Genomic DNA, 20,049 nt, shown 5'->3' with positions numbered 1-20,049 from the left:
TGTCGTGCGTTTTTTTCTTGTTTTGTGTTCTCTTCTAATAAAGTCAAAGATGAGCACTCAACCTGCTGCGCCTTGGTCTACTCAATACGACGGCCGTGACAGAACTTCCCACCACCAACGGCCCAAGCAGCGGGGTAAGGAGCTGGAGAGGAGCTATCTGGAGTCGTGGACTTGGGAGGAGATCCTAGCCGGAGAGGGACCGTGGAGGAAGGCTGGAGAGGACAGGGAGTGTTATGCTGGAACACGGCTGGCATGGAAGACTGAGAGGCAGCCCCAAACATTCTTTTGTGGGGGCACACGGGTAGTTTGGCCAGGCCAGGATTGAGCCCTAAGCCAACTCCCCGTGCTTACCGGAGGCAGCGTGGTACTGGTCAGGCCCCGTGCTATGGGGTGATGCGCACGGTGTTGAGGCCGAGCATCCACAGGCCGGTGTGCTCGGTGCCAGCGTGCCGCATTTTCCGGGGGGAAGCGGGCATCCAGCCAGTACGGGTGGTGCCAATCCTGCGCTCGAGACCGCCAGTGCGCCTCCACGGCCCAGTGTATCCTGTTCCTGCTCCCCGCACTAGCCCTGAGGTGCTTGTCTCCAGTATGGCGCCTCCAAAGCCAGCACCACGCACCAGGCCTCCAGTGCGTCAGCCAATTCCAGTACGTCCTGTTCCCGCTCTTCGCACTAGCCTTGGGGTGTGTGTCTCCAGTCTGGTACCTCCAGTACCAGCCCCACGCACTAGGCCTCCAGTGCATCAGCCCAGTCCAGTTCATCCTGCTCCTGCTCCTCGCACTAGCCCTGTGGTGCGTGAAAATAGTCTGGCGCCTCCTAAGCCAGCCCCACGCATCAGGCCTTCAGTGCGCAGCTCCAGTCCAGAGCTTCTGACGACAGTACCCCATCCAGAGCTTCCGACGACAGTACCCCGTCCAGAGCTTCCGACGACAGTACCCCGTCCAGAGCTTCCGACGACAGTACCCCGTCCAGAGCTTCCGACGACAGTACCCCGTCCAGAGCTTCCGGCGACAGTTCCCCGTCTAGAGCTTCCGGTGACAGTTCCCCGTCCAGTGCGTCCGGCGAGGTCCTACAGTCCGGAGCCTGCAAAGACAGCCCACAGTCTGGAGCCGACAGAGACGGCCCACAATCCGGAGCCGACAGAGACGGCCCACAGTCCGGAGCCGACAGAGACGGCCCACAGTCCGGAACCGGCGCAGCCAGAGTCGGAACCGGCGCAGCCAGAGTCGCCCTTCAGTCCGGAACCAGCGCAGCCAGAGTCGCCCTACAGTCCGGAGCCGGCGCAGCCAGAGTCGCCCTACAGTCCGGAGCCGGCGCAGCTGGAGTCGCCCTACAGTCCGGAGCCGGCGCAGCCAGAGTCGCCCTTCAGTCCGGAACCGGCGCAGCCAGAGTCGCCCTTCAGTCCGGAACCGGCGTAACCAGAGTCGTCCTCCAGTCCGGAGCTTCCAGAGTCGCGGTTTAGCTCGAGGTCTCCAGTGACGCGCATCAGCCCGAGGTCTCCAGCGATGCGCATCAGGCCGAGGTCTCCAGCAACGCGTCTTAGCCCTGAGCCTTCAGCGGGGGTGGACAGGTTAGGTTGGGGACTAAGGCCTGAGCCACCTCCGTGGTAGGAGGTTTGGGGAGCGGGGGGGGGTGTTGCACAAGAACCGACGGTGACGGTGGCCACCCTCCCTTCCCTCCCCTGTAGTTTTGGATTTTTTTTTAAATTATTTTTTGTTGTGGGTTATTGTTTTGTTAGTTTTTGTTTCAGGTGCATCCAGGGTCTGCACCTTTGTGTGTGGGGGGGGGGTACTGTCACGTCCTGACCGGTATAAGGGGTTATTTGTTATTGTAGTTTGGTCATGGCGTGGCAGGGGTGTGTTTGTTTTGTGTTGTCGGGGTTTTTGGGTATGGTTCTATGTTTTTGTATTTCTATGTTTTTTCTATGTTGTGTATTTCTTTGTGTTGGCCAGGAACAGCTGTACATCGTTGTTGCTGATTGGGAGCCATACTTAGGTAGCCCTTTTTCCACCTGTCTTTTGTGGGAAGTTGTTTTTGCAGTGCTTTGTGAAGCCTGCAAGACTGTTTGGCTGTCGTGCATTTTTTTCTTGTTTTGTGTTCTCTTTTAATAAAGTCAAAGATGAGCACTCAACCCGCTGCGCCTTGGTCTACTCAATATGACGGCCGTGACATTATCAGCCATGTGTACATTTCTTACTAAATTCTGGCATATTCTAGGGTGTGCATGCACAAGAAATGTGACACACTACCTGGATTCGGTTTTATGTAGCAAAATTTGAAATGGTGTTTTTTTTACCTTGGATAAAAGTAGAGACTTAGAAGTACAACATTGTATATCATAATGCATTGTTGAGGAACAATGGGAAAGTAATTCTGCTTTGAAAGTTGATAAACTTGTATTCACACTTTTGAGAAAATGGCCTTTGAATGTTTTGGTATCTAGTGAAGAGCTCTTCTTTGTCTACACCCATTCAGCATCATTCACACCCTCTTAAGCTCTAGCCCCACCCATCTTGTTTCGCCCTCGGAGCATTTAGAGCGCAACCTTGACGCTCTGGCCAATGAGTTGTTTACCTATGGATAACATGAAAACAGCCTAACCAGCTCTACTGGCAACAATTTCATTACACTTCTTTGCAGACGTTTACTGACACCTGCCATATTCAACTCGTGATGTACACTTTAGCTTAAGACAGCTAACATTAGCTAGTTAAACAACAATGAACATAGTGGCAAATCATGTCGTCACTACCCTGCATGAATCTGCTGGGAGCTAACCATCCAGGTTCAATGTTAGCTAGCTAACATTAGGCTCTAACTAGCGAAGCAAACAGCTGTAGGATACGAATAACACTGTCAGCTAGGGAGCCAGCCAGCTAACGTTAGCTAGTAAAACAACAATGAACATCGTGCCAAATCATGTCGTTACTACACTGCATGATATGCTGGGAGCTGACCATCCAGGTTCAATGATTGGAATTTATAAAACTGTCGGACGAAACCTATACTCATGTTTTCATTGGTAAATTAGAGCCATACTACAACCACGCCTGGCAATTCAACAGGAATTCAAATGTGCTGAGACTCCGATTTTTCACTTTAAAATGTATGCCAAACAAAAAACATTACATTTCAAAGTTGAACAAGGCATACTACTTCATGCACAATTACTAAGTACAGTGCCTTGCAAAAGTATTCATCCCCTTTGGCATTTTTCCTATTTTGTTGCATTACAACTTGTAATTTAAATTGATTTTTATTTGGATTTCATGTAATGGACATACACAAAATAGTCCAAATCGGTGAAGTGAAATAAAGAAAATAACTTGTTTAAAAAAATTCTAAATGGAAAAGTGGTACGTGCATATGAAGCACCTAAATAAGATCTGGTGCAACCAATTACCTTCAGAAGTCACATAATTAGTTAAATAAAGTCCACTTGTGTGCAATCTAAGTGTCACATGATCTCAGTATACACTACTGTTCAAAAGTTTGGGGTCACTTAGAAATGTCCTTGTTTTTTAAAGAAAATCACTTTTTTGACCATTTATATGGCATCAAATTGATCAGAAATACAGTGTAAACATTGTTAATGTTCTAAATGACCATTGTAGCATAAACGACCATAAACGGCAGATTTTTTATGGAATATCTACATAGGCGTACAGAGGCCAATTATTACTAACCATCACTCCTGTGTTCCAATGGCACGTTGTGTTATCAAATCCAAGTTTATCATTTTAAAAGGCTAATTGATCATTAGGAAACCCTTTTGCAATTCTGTTAGCACAGCTGAAAACGTTTGTGCTGATTACAGAAGCAATAAAACTGCTCTTCATTAGACTAGTTGAATATCTGGAGCATCAGATGTGAGTTTGTGAGTTAGATTACAAGCTCAAAATGGTCAGAAACAATGACTTTCTTCTGAAACTCGTCAGTCTATTCTTGTTCAGATTACATACACTCGTTTTTCAACCACTCAGCAAAAGTGCAAATCAATCCCAGAACAACAACAAAGGACCTTGTGAAGATGTTGGAGGAAACAGGTACAAATGTACATTTTTTACATTTTTTTTAACAAATGTATCTATATCAACAGTAAAACGAGTCCTATATTGACATAACCTGAAAGGCTGCTCAGCAAGGAAGAAGCCACTGTTCCAAAACCGCCATAAAAAAGCCAGACTACGGTTTGCAACTGCACATGGGGACAAAGATTGTAATTTTGGCGTGGGAGACTCCCCAAACATATGGAAGAAGGTACTCTAGTCAGATGAGACTAAAATGTTGCTTTTTGGCGCAAACCCAACACCTCTCATCACCCTGAGCATACCATTCCCACAGTGAAGTATGGTGGTGGCACCATAATCTGCGGGGACTGGGAAACTGGTCAGAATTGAGGGAATGATGGATGGTGCTATGTACATGGAAATTCTCTAGGGAAACCTGTTTCAGTCTTCCAGAGATTTGAGACAGGGATGGAGGTTCACCTTCCAGCAGGGCAATAACCCTAAGCATTCTGCAAAAGCAACACTCAAGTGGTTTAAGGGGAAACTTTTAAATGTCTTTGAATTGCCTAGTCAAAGCCCAGACCTCAATCCAATTGAGAATCTCGGGTATGACTTAAAGATTGCTGTACACCAGCGGAACCTATCCAACTTGAAGGAGCTGGAGCAGTTTTGCCTTGAAGAATGGGCAAAAATCCCAGTGGCTAGATGTGCCAAGCTTATAGAGACATACCCAAAGAGACGTGCAGCTGTAAATGCTGCAAAAGGTAGCTCACAGCGTATTGACTTTGGGGGGGGGGGGGGTGAATAGTTATGCGCGCTCAAGTTCTTTTTTTTTCTTCTTATTTCTTGTTTGTTTCACAATAAACAATATTTTGCTTCTTCAAAGTGGTAGGCATGTTGTGTAAATCAAATGATACATACCCCCCAACAATCTATTTTAATTCCAGGTTGTAAGTCAACAAAATAGGAATAATGCCTAGGGGGTGAATACTTTCGCAAGCCACTGTATAACAGTTTACACTGAACTATTTACAAAAACAGATTTTCTGGAAGAACTGTGCAAATGCAAAGTTTGCTAACAGAATTCCAGTAAAATCTCCCTCAGTTTTTTATGTGACCACTTTTTCCAAAAACTCTGTTAAGTACTGTTTCTTCTCCTAATGAAAAATTCTAAGATGTATGCAGGAAGAATCGGGTGTTAGCTATGACATGACACATTGACTTTGATCTATGACATCCTAACCCTAACCTTTTTTGGTTACTGAACTACAGTAAGTGAAATGGATTAACACCTGGTAACAGAATTACAGTAACAAAATGTCATCATGGGTCCCTGATCTGTACTACACATAAATGCATAATTATAGATATGAATGTCATTCTCTTCATGGTGATTTATGCTAAATATACGCAACATGTAAAGTGTTGGTCCCATGTTTCATGAGCTGAAATAAAAGATCCCAGAAATGTTCCAAACACACAAAAAGCTTATGTCTCAAAAATGCTGTGCACTAATTAGTTTACATCCTGTTAGTGAGCATTTATCCTTTGCCAAGATAATCCACCCACCAGACAGGTGTGGCATATCAAGAAGCTGATAAAACAGCATGATAATTACACAGGTGCACCTTGTGCTGGGGACAATAAAAGGCCATTCTAAAATGTGCAGTTTTGTCACACAACACAATGCCACAGATGTTTCAAGTTTTGGCATGTAAGTCCAACAGGCCTCACAACCGCAGAGCACGTGTAACCACAAAAGCCCAGGACCTCCACATCCAGTTCTTCACCTGTGGGATCATCTGAGAACAGCCACCCAGACAGCTGATGAAACTCGGTTTGCAAAACCAAAGAATTTCTGCACAAACTGTCAGAAACCGTCTCAGGGAAGCTCATCTGTGTGCTCATCTGTGTGCCACTGGCATGCTGGAGAAGAGTGCTCTTCACGGATTAATCCCGGTTTCAACTGTACCGGGCAGGTGGTAGACAGCGTGCATGGCGTCATGTGGGCGAGCGGTTTGCTGATGTCAACGTTATCACATTTGCCTTATGGCAAGGTGCTCCTTTGGCTTCTTTGCTGCCCTTCTTGACACCAGGCCATCCTCCAAAAGTCTTCGCCTCACTGTGCGTGCAGATGCACTCACACCTGCCTGCTGCCATTCCTGAGCAAGCCCTGTAAAGGTGGTGCCCCGATCCCGCAGCTGAATCAACTTTAGGAGACGGTCCTGATGCTTGCTGGACTTTCATGGGTGCCCTGAAGCCTTCTTCACAACAGTTGAACCGCTCTCCTTGAAGTTCTTGATGATCTGATAACTGGTTGATTTACGTGCAATCTTACTGGCAGCAATATCCTTGCCTGTGAAGCCCTTTTTGTGCAAAGCAATGATGACGGCACATGTTTCCTTGCAGGTAACCATGATTGACAGAGGAAGAACAATGATTCCAAGCAGCACCCTCCTTTTGAAGTTTCCAGTCTGTTATTCGAAATCAATCAGAATGACAGAGTGATCTCCAGCCTTGTCCTCGTCAACACTCACACCTGTAGTAACGAGAGAATCACTCACATGATGTCAGCTGGTCCTTTTGTGGCAGGGGTGAAATGCAGTGGGAATGTTTTTGGGGGATTCAGTTCATTTGCATGGCAAAGAGGGACTTTAATTGCAATTCATCTGATCACTCTTCATAACATTCTGGAGTATAAGCAAATTGCCATTATACAGACTGAGGCAGCAGACTTTGTGAACATTTGTATTTGTGTCATTCTCAAAACTTTTGGCCACGACTGTATGTTCATTACATGAAATCCAAATAAAAATCTATTTAAATTACAGGTTGTAATGCAAGAAATAGGAAAAATGCCAAGGAGGATGAATACTTTTGCAAGGCACTGTAGCTAGTATATTTAATATTGTGTTATTTTCTAGATGGTAAATTGACTAATTTGGCAGGCAATTTTGGGCGCTCAACTTTTGGTGTACAACTTCTGGTAAGGAGTGCAATTATATTGACTAAATTGAGTGGATCATTTTTGGCCCTTAAACTTTGGCAGACAACTTTTGGTATGCAATGCCATGACATTGACCAACAGGACCATCAGCATAAAAATCTTTAGCTGATGTTAGCTAACTTGGCAAGTTAGAAATGTGGCTGGCTGTCTCCCATGTCTCAATCCCATCAATGTGTGTAGACATGATTTTGGAGCAGGTCACAGTCACAAGTTGACAAGCTGAATAAGGTTGCTAGCTAGAAAAGAGAGGATATGATGCTTTGCAAGCAGTGTAGGCTTGTAATGCTACTAGTATACAGGTAGCAACATTATGAGGGGGGGGGGTTCATTGTTGGACAAAAAAGACTGTAAAAACACCAGGAAATCAGCTCTAAATGATTCAAATGTTGGAAATCTGTTCCCAAGTATTCCCATTCATAACAGAGAGACATCTGATCGTATATAAATGTAAGCAAGGTTTGAAAATATTATCTCTGTCTGGGCTTCTTGTGGTCAATTTGCTACTAGACAGAATTGGCCCGTGACTGAATGTAATTGTTGATTCCTGGATTAGAGAATAGTGAGAGAGAATTGACATCATGAATGCAATTGACTTGTTTCAACAACTTGAGCTATACAGTATCTATGCATCAATCTCATTGAATGCAATGTATTCACCTAGTCATCATGTCTCTGAGGCTTGTCTCTAGGCGTCAATATTGTGACACTAATCTTCCCCCGCACTGAATGCAATGTAAGCTTCATGTTCTTTGATTGCTATCTTTTGGGGAAAAAGTACCAGATTTAACCTTTTCTGCTAATACCAGGCTGCCATTTTGTGTGGCAGAGAGCAGATCCAAAACAGATGGCTGATGTCTGTGGTGGTGATGGCTCGACTGGTTTTAGGAACTGTGAAATGGGCACATAGGAGGTGAAATGGGCAGCCACTAGCAGACCAGACATTTCCCGTATTAATTTCACATCACTAAAGTGTGAGAGACACATGGCTCTCTCCACATTGCTGGGCCTAGACTGGATTAATCTATTTCATGTTCAATCATCTGTACTATTTAAACTTAATTTGTTAATGTAATCAATCCATTATCAGGCCACTAAAAGACTTAAAGTGCTGGAAAGGTAAAATGCTGCTTTCACTGCAGAGTTCCTGAAAAGAAAGTGCGTGACGGTGAAAGAGTGTGTGCATTGTTAGCTGCAGTTTCCTAGCCACTAGCCCAGGGGTTGGGAACCCAAACAAGCAGAGCTACATGCTTCTCCAGAGCCACACATTGCAGTCCCCTGCCCTAGACCCTAGCCCTGGCCCTGCCCATCTCACTAGCTCCTGCAATTAGGCTCCATCATAGGGGCCGACATTCCTTTCTGTGTAATAGTCACAGCAAGCAACAGAGTGGTACAAGCTACCGACTCAAGAGGGTCATGCGCAAATGAGAGACATCTGTTCAAGCATCTGGTCCATGACTGCAGGAGAACCTTAAAATGACAAAAAGTTGAAAGTAAAACTGAAAGTAGCAAACTTCATCATACTTAGGACACTTGGAACTAAAAATTAACAAAAGAGCACATATACAAGACAAGTCTAGAGTTGAATTGCAGCTGATCTGCCACACTTAAGCAGTGAACATGAGGGCCAGTAGTATAATCAATGACACTGGAAAACAAGCTTATTTTAATTTCTTGAAGAAGTGAAAGTATTATATGCCATCTTTCTACTCCATAATAGAAAATGAAAAATGTAACACATCCCTTAAAGTAGAAATTAATCTCTTACTTATAGCTGCAATTGTCAATCTATCAATCTATTGTTCATTGATCGAACAACTGAATGCTGCACTTCTAAACCAGAGAAAGAACAGTAATCTATTGCACTGCAGGATTAAGGTTGGACATGTCGTCGTCAAGCACTCTCCCATATCCCTTATTTTACCTGTTGTTCCCAAAGTCACACACCGGAAATTACTAATATGCTATGAAAGTCCTGCCTACTTCCTGGTTACTGTTTTTGAATGGGCTTCAAGTTTATACAGTATAATCAAATTCAGGAAAACATGTTCATTTCAGATATATAGTCCCGTGTGTCTCAGTTGGTAGAGCATGGTGTTTGCAACGCCAGGGTTGTGGGTTCGATTCCCACGGGGGACCAGTACGGTGAAAAATGTATGAAATGTATGCATTCACTACTGTAAATCGCTCTGGATAAGAGTGTCTGCTAAATGAGTAAAATGTAAAATGAAAAAATTCCTTCTACCTGATGGTTTTCAATTGCAATTTTTTGTACTCGAAAACCTTCATAAAAGGCATTGGGTAAAGGTAAATTAATCCCAAATACGAATAGAACTTTACACGCTGTATATCGTAAATGATTTTCATGAAGAAACAAAAATCATGCATTTTTTATGAATTTTAGGATTTACTGAACAAAAATCTAAACGCAACTTATAAAGTGTTGGTCCTATGTTTCATGAGGTGATATAAAAGATAACAGAAATGTTTTATACCCACCAAAAGCTAATTTCTCTAATTTTGTGCACAAATTTGTTTACATCCCTGTTAGTGAGGATTTCTCCTTTGCCAAGGCAATCCATCCACCAGACAGGTGTGGCATATCAAGAAACTGATTAAATATCATGATCATTACACAGGTGCAACTTGTGCTGGGGACAATAAAAGGACACTCTAAAATGTGCAGTTTTGTCACACAAAACAATGCAACAGATATCTCAAGTTTTGAGGGAGCGTGCAATTGGCATGCTGACTGCAGGAATGTCTACCAGAGCTGTTGCCAGAGAATTGGATGTCTCATTTCTCTACCATAAGCTGCCTCCAATGTTGTTTTAGAGAATTTGGCAGTATGTCCAACCAGCCTCACAACCGCAGACCACGTGTAACCATGCCAGCCCAGCACTTCCACACCTGTCTTCTCCACCAGATCTTCTGAGACCAGCCACCCCGGACAGCTGATGAAGCTGAGGAGTATTTATGTCTGTAATAAAGCCCCTTTGTGGGGAAAAACTCATTCTGATTGGCTGGGCCTGGCTCCTCAGCGGGTGGCCCCTGCCCAGTCCTGTGAAATCCATAGATTAGGGCCTAATGAATTTATATAAATTGACTGATTTCCTTATATGAGCTGTAACTCCGTAAAATCATTGAAATTGTTGCATGTTGTGTTTATATTTTTGTTCACTATATAAGCTTGACGCCCATTCAAAAACAACACATTACTTGAACCAAGAAGTAGATGGGACTTTCATAGGGTATATACTAGAAAATGAAAAATGGTTTTGGACTAGAATGTTTGTTACTTTTGATAATTCTGTCAAATTTGTCTCACGTCATGTACGGATAGAGAGGATGGAGTCTGTCAAGTAATTTGTCTCAATCTTCTCAAGGTGGCAGTAGCTAGGCAGGCTGCGCTTGTGCGTACAACTGACGGTCCCCCTTTAAATGAAGTTCACCTTATAAAGGCTTCATAAATCATCAAATCAAATCACATTTTATTTGTCATATACACATGGTTAGCAGATGTTAATGCGAGTGTAGCGAAATGCTTGTGCTTCTAGTTCCGACAATGCAGTAATATCCAACGAGAAATCTAACTTAACAATTTCAAAACAATTACCTTATACACACAAGTGTAAAGGAATGAATAAGAATATGTACATTAAAAAATATATGAATGAGTGATGGTATAGAACGGCATAGGCAAGATGCAGTGGATGGTATAGAGTACAGTGCATACATATGCGATGAGTAATGTAGGATATGTAAACATATTAAAGTGGCATTGTTTAAAGTGTCTAGTGATACATTACATCAAGATGGCAAGATACAGTAGATGGTATAGAGTACAGTATATACATATGAGATGAGTAATGTAGGGTATGTAAACATTATATGAAGTGGCATTGTTTAAAGTGGCTAGTGATACATTTATTACATAAATTTTTCCATTATTAAAGTGGCTGGAATTGAGTCAGTATGTTGGCAGCAGCCACTCAATGTTAGTGATGGGTGTTTAACAGTCTGATGGCCTTGAGATAGAAGCTGTTTTTCAGTCTCTCGGTCCCTGCTTTGATGCACCTGTACTGACCTCTCCTTCTGGATGATAGCGGGGTGAACAGGCAGTGGCTCGGGTGGTTGTTGTCCTTGATGATCTTTTTGGCCTTCCTGTGACATCGGGTGGTGTAGCTGTCCTGGAGGGCAGGTAGTTTGCCCCCGGTGATGCGTTGTGCAGACCTCACTACCCTCTGGAGAGCCGTACGGTTATGGGCGGAGCAGTTGCCGTACCAGGTGGTGATACAGCCCGACAGGATGTAAAATGTCACGTTACAGCACCGATGCTGTATTTTCGATAGAGATGCGACAGAAGGACAACAAATTGTCAGACAGGGCACTTCCTGTATGGAATCTTCTCAGGTTTTGGCCTGCCATATGAGTTATGTTATACTCACAGACACCATTCAAACAGTTTTAGAAACTTTAGAGTGTTTCCTATCCAAATCTACTAATTATATGCATATTCTTAGTTCTGGGCAGGAGTAGTAACCAGATTAAATCGGGTACGTTTTTTATCCGGCCGTGAAAATACTGCCCCCTATCCCAAAGAAGTTAATAGAGCATTCCAACCGGTGTCTATTCCACAAGTTACCAATAAACCAATATAAATGCCTATTTACTCTGTTCCATCTGACTGCGCAATCTACTGTCTCATCTGCCCAGCCAGGCAAATTATAAAATTGATCTCCACTATTAAAGCATCTAGACATTATCTCACATTTCTTTTAGACTAACATTTCGTTTTAAACTGCGGTGATTTGTATAAACCTTGCTGTCTGTCTCTCCGACATTTGCAAAAGTGTTTCAATATTCATATTCTATCTCCATGTGTCAGGGTCAGGGGTCAGGGGTCAGGAGTAGGGACGATACAGACAGGCAGGCAGCGTTTCTTAGCCAGTCAAAATCATAAATCAGCTGGCATCATTTTATGGATATATACAAAGAAATGTCAATTCAAAAAAAGGTAAAACTAAATTGTGCAGCTAGTTTGCAGTCTTTACAGCTTCAGTGATTGAAGTGATTGTGTTAGCTGTGTTGTTGGCTAGCTCCATAATCGAAAATCTACTCAAATACATCATGAGAGCCCATGAGCTCATGTTGCGCAACATTTCTATAAGCTATGCAATTGCGTTAGAAAACAGAGTGATGGCCTCCATTAAAAAGAGGAGAATTCCATCAGCTTTCTATAGGCCAGGCCTATGTCATGGAAATTCTAATCAAGTAAGGGAGAAGAGACTTTCAATTTCTTCAAACAATCAACCTGTAATATCGATTAATTATTGCAATAATGGAGCTGGTCAACGACCACCCATAAGTGTCATGCCCAAGAAGACACAAGGCTGTAATCACTGCCAAAGTTGAGTAAAGGGTCTGAATCCTTATGCAAATGTGATATTTACATTTTAAAAGTTTTATAAATGAGCAAAAATGTCTAAATACCTGTTTTTGCTTTGTAATTATGTGGTATTGTGTGTAGATTGATGAAGAAAAAAACCCCAATTGAATCAATTTTAGAATAAGGCTGTAACCTAACAAAATGTGGGAAAATTCAAGGGTTCTGACTACATCCCGAAGGCACTGCACCTTTTTTTTGCAGCCTAGCCCATAGGCCTACATGTTTTGATAAGGATTGTATCACAACTAAAGTGGCCAAATAAATTCTTTAAAATTAAGCACATTCATCCGCTTTACAACTGGGTGTAGAGCCTAACTGGCATACAGTACATACACAGCGCACGAGTGTCAAGATAATTTTCAACATAAAAGTGTACCTTTATGATAAAAGCATTACGTGCATAATCGCATTTGCAGTCACTTTTGATAATGGTGTTTTCCCATTAATGGAACATTTGCTCTTATGGCCTACTGCCGTGTGCGCTTGCTGCGCTTATAATGTGATGGAATAGTCTAATAGTTTATCAACATTTTAAGATAAACATTCTGATATGTTGCATCAGCCTTTTTTTTATGCTAGTGGTTGTATTAATTTGGGATCTATCGCATCCCACAACAGTCCAAGACTATGCTTGAAATATTTATTTCTCGCTCAAAATAGGTCAACTTTTGTACTATAGGTGATAGTAGTTTGCCATAGGCTAGTGCTTTGATGTTCGTTAGTCTTACTCATCTTGTTGGCTGCCGAAAAGTAAATGTGGACAGTTCTTCCAATATCTTCAATATGCGCCTCGAAATTGGATAAGGACACGCAGAGGTGCATCCCGGATGTGTCTTTACTTGCAGCCTGTGAGAAAGAACCGATCATACGACAGAGAGTCATGTGAGTGAGAGGTTGTTCGGAGCATGCAGCGACCAGGGAGAACGGAATTATAATTATAATTATTTTCAGCCTATGGGCACAAAGGCCACTGACTGCAAAAGGCATGGATTTTTTTAGGCGGCATTATGGCCACACAAAGGGATGCCGCCGGGAAATTCGAGGCATTATCAAGTGCTTGTCAAATTGTGACTGAGAGACTGATGAAGTGTGTACAGCCTGCAAAAAAAGCTGAGCTCATGTGACTTAAAAAAAAATCATCATTAGAGTCGCATCATGCAGCCTTAGAATGTATTAAAAATCTAAACATATAGCCCCACATTTGTATCACAACTAAAGTTACTTAAATAACTCTAAATTATGCATATAGGAGTACCTGTTTCTTTGTTAACCACTTGAATAGCCACATGTGCCCACTACCTCAAATTGTTTGGTGAAAATATCCTTTCTATTTTATTCAGCTTTGTTCAATAGTATTCTTCATACAAAAAATAATATAAAATAATACCACGGAATTCTAAGCAAATCTTGTCTGCTAAATTAACTAGTGTAGCCCACAGCCATATGGCATAGCCAGATCAGGACCTAACATAAGGACAACTCAGAGTACCCTATTCTGTTATTCTGAAATAGAATACATTTTCTTCATATCATGTCTCTATTTTTCCTGTCTAGAATAAATAATGGATTTATTGTGAAGGTGTAGGCTATATTATATGGATTTATTAGACTTTTTAAAATGTAGATGTTTCAAACGTCTGCATCAGTAGCTTGCAGGCTATGTGTGGAAACGAGGAGTTGCTAAATGTATTTATGTTAATTAAAATAATCTTGGTTCAGACCCACACATGCATGCCCGCACACACGCACGTACACACGTGCGCGCACACACATACACAAATACAAGCTTAGCAGGTCCATCAACCCATTTAAATACCCCTCAAACCCTACAGTAAACTGTGGATCATGAGAGCCTTCATAAATCAGCAGAACGTTAATAACCAATTTATGTACACTTCATTTAGTGTCCTGTAATACTTAGTTTGAAGTGAGACACCTCCAGCCATTCATAGCACATCCATAAAGACTCTATATCGCATGGCATTGTACTTACTATAAAGTCTCACCCATTTAGTCACGCACACATAATAATAATACGATATCGTAATCGCCATCGATAAGAGACATTACTGTGCAGCCGTATTCATCGACCTGGCCAAGGCTTTCAACTCTGTCAATTACCACATTCTTATTGGCAGACTCAACAGCCTTGGTTTCTCAAATGATTGCCTCGCCTGGTTCACCAACTACTTATCTGATAGAGTTCAGTGTGTAAAATCGGAGGGCCTGTTGTCTGGACCTCTGGCAGTCTCTATGGGGGTGCCACAGGGTTCAATTCTCGGGCCAACTCTCTTCTCTGTATACATCAATGATGTCGGTCTTGCTGCTGGTGATTTTCTGATCCACCTCTACGCAGATGACACCATTCTGTATACCTCTGACCCTTCTCTGGACACTGTGTTAACTAACCTCCAGACAAGCTTAAATGCCATACAACTCTCCTTCCGTGGCCTCCAACTGCTCTTAAATGCAAGTAAAACTAAATGCATGCTCTTAAACTGATCGCTGCCCGCACCTGCCCGCCCGTCCAGCATCACAACTCTGGACGGTTCTGACTTAGAATATGTGGATATCTACAAATACCTAGGTGTCTGGCTAGACTATAAACTCTCCTTCCAGACTCACATTAAGCATCTCCAATTCAAAATGAAATCTAGAATCGGCATCCTATTTCGCAACAAAGCATCCTTCACTCATGCTGCTAAACATACACTCGTAAAACTGACCATCCTACTGATCCTCAACTTCGGCGATGTCATTTACAAAATAGCCTCCAACAGTCTACTCAACAAATTGGATGCAGTCGATCACAGTGCCATCTGTTTGGTCACCAATGCCCCATATACTACCCACCTCTGCTCTGGATAACAGCGTCTGCTAAGTTACTAAAATGTAAATGTAACACCGGGGGCCAAATAGGTGACTGTAAATTGCATGTATTGTATTGCAATGTATGATGCAAGAAACCACTCTACAAAATAAAAATAATAATTATTACCATACAGAGAATAAGACAATGTAGGCTACCCTTCTGCCAATTGGCTTATTTGCATATTCAAGCTTCAATACTGCCCCTTTATTGAAGAAATACGTTTTTTTACATTACTGGCTTTTCAAAGACTTAAAATGTAGCCTAAATGTTTAGTGATCTTGTAGGAAGCAGTAACTCCCCATTGCTGAGATATACTTATCTATAACTGGGCTAATAACTCGCTAACTAGCAAAGAATATCAACAAATGTGCACATGAACGGCTCTGCGCTCTGAACTGATCTGAAAAGCGCATTCACTTGCGAATGATTGAAATACCGCTACCTCACCAATAGAATTCTACTCTACTGTGTTCTGGCTCTACCTTCAACAAAACCACTTACTCAATCTTGCGAAGTCAGATTTGGTTTGGTTTGTTGCATTGAAAAGGGCTGACAATGTTGATTCGATCTCAGATTCTTTTTAAATCTATCTCTTGCGTCTCTGCGCAGCCTGGCATTTCCTCTTTGTAGCAATCCGTAATCGTCCCACCTACGTAACAGCCAGTGTAATCCAGTGGCGCGATTTTCAAATACCTTAAAAATCCTATTACTTCAATTTCTCAAACATATGACTATTTTACAGCTATTTAAAGACAAGACTCTCGTTAATCTAACCACACTGTCCGATTTCAAAAAGGCTTTACAACGAAAGGAAAACATTAGATTATGTCAGTAGAGTACCCAGCCAGAAATAATCAGACACCCATTTTTCAAGCTAGCATATAATGTCACATAAACCCAGAAGACAGCTAAATGCAGCACTAACCTTTGATGATCTTCATCAGATGACAACCCTAGGACATTATGTTATACAATACATGCATGTTTTGTTCAATCAAGTTCATATTTATATCAAAAAACAGCTTTTTACATTAGCATATGACGTTCAGAACTAGCATACCCCCCGCAAACTTCCGGGGAATTTACTAACAATTTACTAAATTACTCACGATAAACATTCACAAAAAGCATAACAATTATTTTAAGAATTATAGATACAGAACTCCTCTATGCACTCGATATGTTCGATTTTAAAATAGCTTTTTGGTGAAAGCACATTTTGCATTATTCTTAGTACATAGCCCAGCCATCACGGGCTAGCTATTTAGACACCCGGCAAGTTTAGCCTTCACCAAAATCAGATTTACTATTATAAAAGTTTGATTACCTTTTGTTGTCTTCGTCAGAATGCACTCCCAGGACTGCTACTTCAATAACAAATGTTGGTTGGGTCCAAAATAATCCATCGTTATATCCGAATAGCGGCGTTTTGTTCGTGCGTCCCAGACACTATCCGAAAGGGTAAATCAGGGTCGCCCGCATGGCGCAATTCGTGACAAAAAAATTCTAAATATTCCAATACCGTACCTCAAAGCATGTCAACCGCTGTTTAAAATCAATTTTTATGCAATTTATCTCGTAAAAAAGCGATAATATTCCGACCGGGAATCTCCTTTTCGGGAAAACAGAGGAAAAAACGCCCACAGTCCCTTGATCGGCCACTTGAGAAAGGCGATAATGTGTTTCAGCCTGGGGCTGAAATGACGACATTCAGGTTTTTCCCGGGCTCTGAGAGCCTATTGGAGCCGTGGGAATTGTCACGTTACCGCAGAGATCCTTTGTAATTGAATGAGATGTCAAAGAAAGACAATAAATGGTCAGACAGGCCACTTCCTGTAAAGGAATCTCTCGGGTTTTGACCTGCCATTTGAGTTCTGTTATACTCACAGACACCATTCAAACAGTTTTAGAAACTTTGGAGTGTTTTCTATCCAAAGCCAATAATTATATGCATATTCTAGTTACTGGGCAGGAGTAGTAACCAGATTAAATCGGGTACGTTTTTTATCCAGCCGTGTCAATACTGCCCCCTAGCCCTAACAGGTTAAACAGCTGCAGACTCAATGTTCCTGTGTAGTCTTCATCTTCTTTACTCAGGAAAGTTTCAGAGTGTCTAGCCATTCCGTACCATTCAGCTCACGCTCTCGGTTTCGCTGGCCTATAGAGTGGTAACCATTTCAGCGTGGGGACACACGTCCTCACGTCTTTCATTTTGTAGATTTTTTAACCATTCGTGACGTCCAGTTCACACCGTCCACCTGCTTGGTCTCTAGTTTAAACCATTTCTCAGCCATGTTGCCACCGCTTCACGCTGTCTGGTCTAATGTACATTTTCTTAGAAGTGGGTTTTATGCACTCTGGGAAAAGGGCGCGTTCCATGACGCCGACATAATGTCTGTGCTCACGAGGGTGTGGTCACTGACTGGAATTTACATAAAAAATAATTCTCTCATTTAGTAGGATAACATCCGATTTAATCATATAAGTTCCCCAACATTTGGATGTGAATCTGATATCTGATCAATGGGAAATATATACATTCAGAGATACAGTAATGTTGTTATACTGTCCTTAGTTACATCACAAAAAACAACCAATTCGACAGGATTGTTCTTAAATAATGCCATCTATTTTGTGAAGTGGACCAGTCCCTCCTGCAGCAAAACACCTACACAACATGATGCTGCCACACCCATGCTTCACAGCTGGGATGGTGTTCTTCGGCTTGCAAGCTTCCCCCTTTTTCCTCCAAACATAACAATGGTCATTATGGCCAAACAATTATTTTTTTGTTTCATCAGACCAGAGGACATTTCTCCAAAAAGTATGATCTTTGTCCTCATGTGCAGTGGCGGTTTTGGAGCAGTGGCTTCTTCCTTGCTGAGCGGCCTTTCAGGTTATTTCGATATAGGACTAGTTTTTACTGTGGATATAGATACTTTTATACCTGTTTCCTCCTGCATCTTCACAAGGTCCTTTACTGTTGTTCTGGGAATGATTTGCACTTTTCGCACCAAAGTACGTTCATCTCTAGGATACAGAACGGGTCTCCTTTCTGAGCGGTATGACGGCTGCATGGTCCCATGGTGTTTATACTTGTGTACTATTGTTTGTACAAATGAATGTGGTACCTGCAGGCGTTTAGAAATTGCTCCCAAGGATTGAACCAGACTTGTGGTCTACAATTCTTTTTCTGAGGCCTTGGCTGATTTCTTTTGATTTTCCCATGATGTCAAGCACTGAGTTTGAAGGTAGGCCTTGAAATTCATCCACAGGTACACCTCCAATTGACTCAAATGATGTCAATTAGCCTATCAGAAGCTTCTAAAGCCATGACATTATTTTCTAGGATTTTCCAAGCTGTTTAAAGGCACAGTCAACTTAGTGTATGTAAACTGCTGACCCACTGGAATTGTGATACAGTGAATTATAAGTGAAATAATCTGTCTGTAAACAATTGTTGGAAAAATGACTTGCTTCATGCACAAAGTAGATGTCCTAACTGACTTGCCAAAACTATAGTTTGTTAACAAGAAATTTGTGGAGTGGTTAAACAATTAATTTAATACATGAACTTATTTAGCTGTTATGAATTACGAATTATAGGTCTAATGAATGTCATTTAACACAATATTATGGCCATTGATGAGCAAATGAACCCTGAAATGTATCAAATCCATTTTTTTATGGTAGTAATTGTGAAATCGTTTTTTCTGCTCTGAGTCTCTGATATGGTTTTGCATAAGGAAAATTGAAGGTATTCTTCTGATATTTAATATGGTGTATTATTTTTGTAAGAAATGTAATATAGAATAGAACCTATTCTATTTGCTATTTTATTTATTCTACCAGTTATCAACAAATTATTCAATAAAAAAAAATAAAAATTAAAACCCAGTGGTTATTCTGTGACTAGCTAATACAATTTTTTTATTTTCTTTGTGGTATCGTTTTGGTATTGAGTATCATTTCGGGATAGAGTATATGACACTAAACCTGGTATCGGTATTGAAGTAAAAAATCTGGCACCGTGACAACACTACCTCCAACATTAATTCAGTACTATTATAATCAACATCTTTACATAATCAATAAATTGCCGCACTCGGTAACTGCGAAAATAAAGGAAATGCTTGAGTAAATTAGGCATATAAAGTATATTGAAAGCAGGTACTTCCACACGGGTGTGGTTCCTGAGTTAATTAAGCAATTTACATCCCCCATCATGTATAAAAATGCCCAGTTGCCCAATTATTTTGTCTATAAGATCTCAGTGACTTTGAAAGAGGGTTCTCAAAAGAGCATATGGGGTTTAAAGGGAGTGTGTGTGTGTGTGTGTGTGTGTGTGTGTGTGTGTGTGTGTGTGTGTGTGTGTGTGTGTGTGTGTGTGTGTGTGTGTGTGTGTGTGTGTGTGTGTGTGTGTGTCACCAGGTCTCAACCCAACTGAACTGGGGATTCTGGAGCCGCGCTTGAGACAGTGTTTTCCATCAACAAAACACCACATTATGGAATTTATTGTGGAAGAATGGTGTCACACAGCACTGCACTGATTGTACTGTCTGTAATATAATTCACAGTAAAACAAATTCCTGTCAAGCATTGTTGATAGGCAATTAAGTTGTCTGCTCTATTTAATAAGTAAATGAATAACGGAAGATAAACTACACAAATTAAAATGAGAATCTAACACTCTCCTGGCTGTGTATTTATTTGACC

General features: G+C 41.7%; 1 protein-coding gene across 1 annotated transcript in view; it reads left to right on the top strand.

Annotated features, from left to right (window-relative positions):
* The window catches only part of LOC100136521 (vertebrate ancient opsin), a 57,989-nt gene extending 38,183 nt beyond the window's left edge, over positions 1-19,806 (top strand). Inside the window, 1 exon segment of the mRNA NM_001123626.1 lies at positions 19,765-19,806. Coding sequence (NP_001117098.1) covers positions 19,765-19,806 — 42 coding nt within the window.
* Positions 19,807-20,049: the final 243 nt, after the last annotated feature.

This window comes from Salmo salar, chromosome ssa18 (assembly GCF_905237065.1).
Source record: "Salmo salar chromosome ssa18, Ssal_v3.1, whole genome shotgun sequence".
Taxonomy (NCBI): Eukaryota; Metazoa; Chordata; class Actinopteri; order Salmoniformes; family Salmonidae; genus Salmo; species Salmo salar.
The sequence above is the reverse complement of the archived record's forward strand: the minus strand, read 5'-3'. Positions and strand labels throughout refer to the sequence as shown.